Source organism: Aquarana catesbeiana, linkage group LG02, assembly GCF_042186555.1.
Source record: "Aquarana catesbeiana isolate 2022-GZ linkage group LG02, ASM4218655v1, whole genome shotgun sequence".
NCBI classification, from domain to species: domain Eukaryota; kingdom Metazoa; phylum Chordata; class Amphibia; order Anura; family Ranidae; genus Aquarana; species Aquarana catesbeiana.
The window spans coordinates 30,811,648-30,816,699 of record NC_133325.1 but is presented as its reverse complement, the minus strand read 5'-3'; the positions used below and the strand labels follow the sequence as shown (position 1 = coordinate 30,816,699).

Sequence of the window (5,052 nt, the reverse complement as noted above, 5' to 3'; positions counted from 1 at the left end):
GGATTTAGTACACACCCCACACTATATAAGGCCGCCTGCACGGCGGCCCTGTGTAGTGTGTGTTCCGGTGTGCTGAGAGATAGAGAGAGAGAGAGAGAGACAGTGTCATTTGATTTGAGTTAGATAGATTAGGCAGAACAGTCAGTCAGTTAGCTGCACTTACAGTGTATTGTGTATATATATGCATGCATCCCAGGTGTTGCATATATATATATACACTGTATTCAGTTTAGCTAGATCCGTTCCTGTTATCTTCTATCTAGACTATTTACATTTAATGCAGTGCGTCCTGCTCACAGTGTTCAGCTAGATCCGTTCCTGCTATTTACATTTAGTGCAGTGCGTCCTGCTCACAGTGTTCAGCTAGATCCGTTCCTGTTATCTTCTAGACTATTTACATTTAGTGCAGTGCGTCCTGCTCACAGTGTTCAGCTAGATCCGTTCCTGCAATTTACATTTAGTGCAGTGCGTCCTGCTCACAGTGTTCAGCTAGATCCGTTCCTGCTATTTACATTTAGTGCAGTGCGTCCTGCTCACAGTGTTCAGCTAGATCCGTTCCTGCTATTTACATTTAGTGCAGTGCGTCCTGCTCACAGTGTTCAGCTAGATATGTTCCTGTTATTTACATTTAGTGCAGTGCGTCCTGCTCACAGTGTTCAGCTAGATCCGTTCCTGCTATTTACATTTAGTGCAGTGCGTCCTGCTCACAGTGTTCAGCTAGATCCGTTCCTGCTATTTACATTTAGTGCAGTGCGTCCTGCTCACAGTGTTCAGCTAGATCCGTTCCTGCTATTTACATTTAGTGCAGTGCGTCCTGCTCACAGTGTTCAGCTAGATCCGTTCCTGTTATCTTCTAGACTATTTACATTTAGTGCAGTGCGTCCTGCTCACAGTGTTCAGCTAGATCCGTTCCTGCTATTTACATTTAGTGCAGTGCGTCCTGCTCACAGTGTTCAGCTAGAGCCGTTCCTGCTATTTACATTTAGTGCAGTGCGTCCTGCTCACAGTGTTCAGCTAGATCCGTTCCTGTTATCTTCTAGACTATTTACATTTAGTGCAGTGCGTCCTGCTCACAGTGTTCAGCTAGATCCGTTCCTGCTATTTACATTTAGTGCAGTGCATCCTGCTCACAGTGTTCAGCTAGATCCGTTCCTGTTATCTTCTAGACTAATTACATTTAGTGCAGTGCGTCCTGCTCACAGTGTTCAGCTAGATCCGTTCCTGTTATCTTCTAGACTATTTACATTTAGTGCAGTGCGTCCTGCTCACAGTGTTCAGCTAGATCCGTTCCTGTTATCTTCTAGACTATTTACATTTAGTGCAGTGCGTCCTGCTCACAGTGTTCAGCTAGATCCGTTCCTGTTATCTTCTAGACTATTTACATTTAGTGCAGTGCGTCCTGCTCACAGTGTTCAGCTAGATCCGTTCCTGTTAAATTCCTACTGACAGGCAGGCTTGTCTGGTTACAGTATATAAAGCTACCTGAAGAAAATTACAGGTGTTCTATTTGATCCTATTAGTACCACGGTCAGGCAGCTAGACTATTTACATTTAGTACAGTGCGTCCTGCTCACAGTGTTCAGCTAGATCCGTTCCTGTTATCTTCCTACTGACAGGCAGGCTTGTCTGGTTACAGTATATAAAGCTACCTGAAGAAAATTACAGGTGTTCTATTTGATCCTATTAGTACCACGGTCAGGCAGCTAGACTATTTACATTTAGTACAGTGCGTCCTGCTCACAGTGTTCAGCTAGATCCGTTCCTGTTATCTTCCTACTGACAGGCAGGCTTGTCTGGTTACAGTATATAAAGCTACTTGAAGAAAATTACAGGTGTTCTATCCCAGCTTAGTGCAGCTACAGGCCATTAGTATGTCTGGAAGGCCAAGAAGGAGAGGCAGACAGTCACAAGCCAATAAGAGAGGGCAAGCAGGCTCTGTGTCTAGTGCTGGTCGTGGAGACGGTGCATCCTCATCAGCACGTGGCCATGGGACACGCTTGGCCTTTTTTTCGGCAGCTGGCCGTGTTGAGCCGCAACATGCGGAAGACTTGGTCGAGTGGATGACCAAGCCGTCCTCATCCTCCTCATCCTCTCTCACCCATGCCCAGGGTGCTTTGTCTGGCAAAGCAGCGGCCTCTTCCCTCAGCTCAATGTCATCAGTGACTCCTTCCCTAGCTCCACCATGTCCTCATGAGGATTCCCTCGAACTGTTTGACCACAGTGTTGGGTACATGCTCCAGGAGGATGCCCAGCGTTTGGAAGGCTCTGATGACGATACTGAGCTCGATGAAGGCAGTAACATGAGCACGGACAGAGGGGGTGCCCAAGAAGGACAGCAATCTGGCAGTCATGCTCCCCCTGCTGCAGCATACTGCCAGGTTTGCTCCAGTGATGAGGAGGGAGGGGATGATGAGGTCACTGACTCAACGTGGGTGCCTGATAGGAGAGAGGAGGAGGAGGAGGAGGAGGAGGCGGCGGCACATCACCAACGAGGCAGGATGCCCTCCAGGGGCCAGCCTAAGGGCAGCACATTGACTGCATCACACCCCAAAGCTCCACATGTGCAGGGCGCTGCAGTCTCTGCGCGTTATTCAAAGGGCCTGGTAATGGACTGGGGGGTACCCATGCCGTTTGTCTCACTGATTTTCATCCATATTGCCAGGACCCGACATGACATTAAACCCGCAAGCAGTTTTAAATGAGATTTTTTCCTTTAAAAATGACATTTGGTGCAGGGACTGTTCTAAACACGGGAAACACGCGTCACTTTACAGGCATACTATAGACACCCCCCAGGTACGATATTTAAAGGAATATTTCACTTTTTTTTTTTTTACTTTAAGCATCATTAAAATCACTGCTCCCGAAAAAACGGCCGTTTTTAAAAGTTTTTTTTGCATTGATACATGTCCCCTGGGGTAGGACCCGGGTCCCCAAACCCTTTTTAGGACAATACCATGCAAATTAGCCTTTAAAATGAGCACTTTTGATTTTGAACGTTCGAGTCCCATAGACGTCAATGGGGTTCTAACGTTCGTGCGAACTTTCGGTCCGTTCGCGGGTTCTGGTGTGAACCGAACCGGGGGGTGTTCGGCTCATCCCTAATGTTTAGGGTTGCTGTCAACCGGTTTGTAAATTAGGAGACCTAGTTGAGCTTTTTTTTTAGGGAATGTTAACCATTGTTACCGAGTACATTAAGGTGTGCACTCTCACCCAAAAGTCTTCCAGGTGAGAAACAACGTTCCCTCCCGGCCACAGCCTCGAAAGCTCACGAGGGACACCTCAGGGTACTCCTCCATCCACCTTTATTGTGTCATTTATGCCGCGTACACACGGTCGGACTTTTCGTCTACAAAAGTCCAACGGACGCTGACGGACTAAAGCTGGCTGGTAATCCGATCGTGTGTGGGCTTCTCCGGACTTTCAACGGACTTTTTTAGCCTCAAATCCGACGGACTTTAGATTTGAAACATGCTTCAAATCTTTACGTCGTAAGTACGACGGACCCCGAAATCCGCTCGTCTGTGTGCTAGTCCGACGGACAAAAACCCATGCTAGGGCAGCTATTGGCTACTGGCTATGAACTTCCTTATTTTAGTCCGGTGTACGTCATCACGTACGAATCCGTCGGACTTTTGTGTGGTCGTGTGTAGGCAAGTCCGTTCGTAAGAAAGTCTGCCGCAAGTCCGCCGAAGGTACGTCGGAAGTCTGTCGGACAGGCTGTCGGACTTTTGTAGACGAAAAGTCCGACCGTGTGTACGCGGCATTAGTCATCATAACATAGAGAGGATTTCAGTGACAGACATCCTATGGGCTCTATAGTGGAGATGTCCACAGAAGACAGTGAAGGCGGAGATGTTCCCGGAATGACCTCTAGGTGGCAGAGTGGAACGATACATGTGATGGAGTCCGGAGAGCAGAGAGCCTCAGCCCCCCACAATCCCCCCTGATCCCCATTATAGGGGACATGAAAAGTCTTCTTTATAAGTCAGATGTATACCGTGATCGGTGACCTATAAGAAGTGAGCATGGACGGATCCCCCTGATCCCTGTGCTGTGTATTTGGCAGAACAGACAACAGCTGCTCAGTGTGGAATCCCCGCTCACACTTTCTATTCTAATTAATAATCCACATTGAAGGAGTTCAGAGATCTCCGAGTATTGTGTGATGTGCGGAGATTTTACTTTGGATTTGGGAAAACAAAATAGCGATTTATTGCAAAAATAGAACGTGCAGATCTAGGCGGGCAATTTGAAAAAAGAAAAAAAAAAGGCGCTTTTCAATGAGGAGGAGGAGTGTGCTCTCATTGTCCAATCAGAGGGCTGGAGATGTGTATAAATAGCGCTGCAGAGCGGCATAAGCTCACGTTCCTTGTATCAGCGAAGCACTGAACAGTCATGGCGAGAACCAAGCAGACAGCCCGTAAGTCCACCGGAGGCAAAGCTCCCCGCAAGCAGCTGGCCACCAAAGCCGCCCGCAAGAGCGCCCCGGCCACCGGCGGAGTCAAGAAGCCTCACCGCTACAGGCCCGGCACCGTGGCTCTCCGAGAGATTCGCCGCTACCAGAAATCCACCGAGCTGCTCATCCGCAAGCTGCCCTTCCAGCGCCTCGTCCGAGAGATCGCCCAGGACTTCAAGACCGACCTGCGCTTCCAGAGCTCCGCCGTCATGGCTCTGCAGGAGGCCTCTGAGGCTTACCTCGTCGGACTCTTCGAGGACACCAACCTCTGCGCCATCCACGCCAAGAGGGTCACCATCATGCCCAAAGACATCCAGCTGGCACGCCGCATCCGCGGGGAGAGGGCATAGAGAGAGACACACTCCGAACTACTACTAATCCCAACACAAAGGCTCTTTTCAGAGCCACCACATCCTCCTATACAAAGATCTATATACTCCATCATCATCACACCGACTATATGACAGGGAAATCCCTACAAGACATCCACACATCTCCCCACCTCCTTCCTCAATAGACATCTACACCCACTACATACCGATTATGTTTTACACTACTCATTTTTTTTTTCTCTAATCTTTTCCTCTGGACTG

General features: G+C 48.6%; 1 protein-coding gene across 1 annotated transcript; it reads left to right on the top strand.

The window, feature by feature from the left end:
- Window positions 1–4,398: 4,398 nt before the first annotated feature.
- Window positions 4,399–4,809, top strand: LOC141126463 (histone H3). The gene has a single exon (XM_073612405.1). It carries the CDS (start codon window positions 4,399–4,401, stop codon window positions 4,807–4,809), a length of 411 nt encoding a protein of 136 aa, XP_073468506.1.
- The last annotated feature ends 243 nt before the right edge of the window (window positions 4,810–5,052 follow it).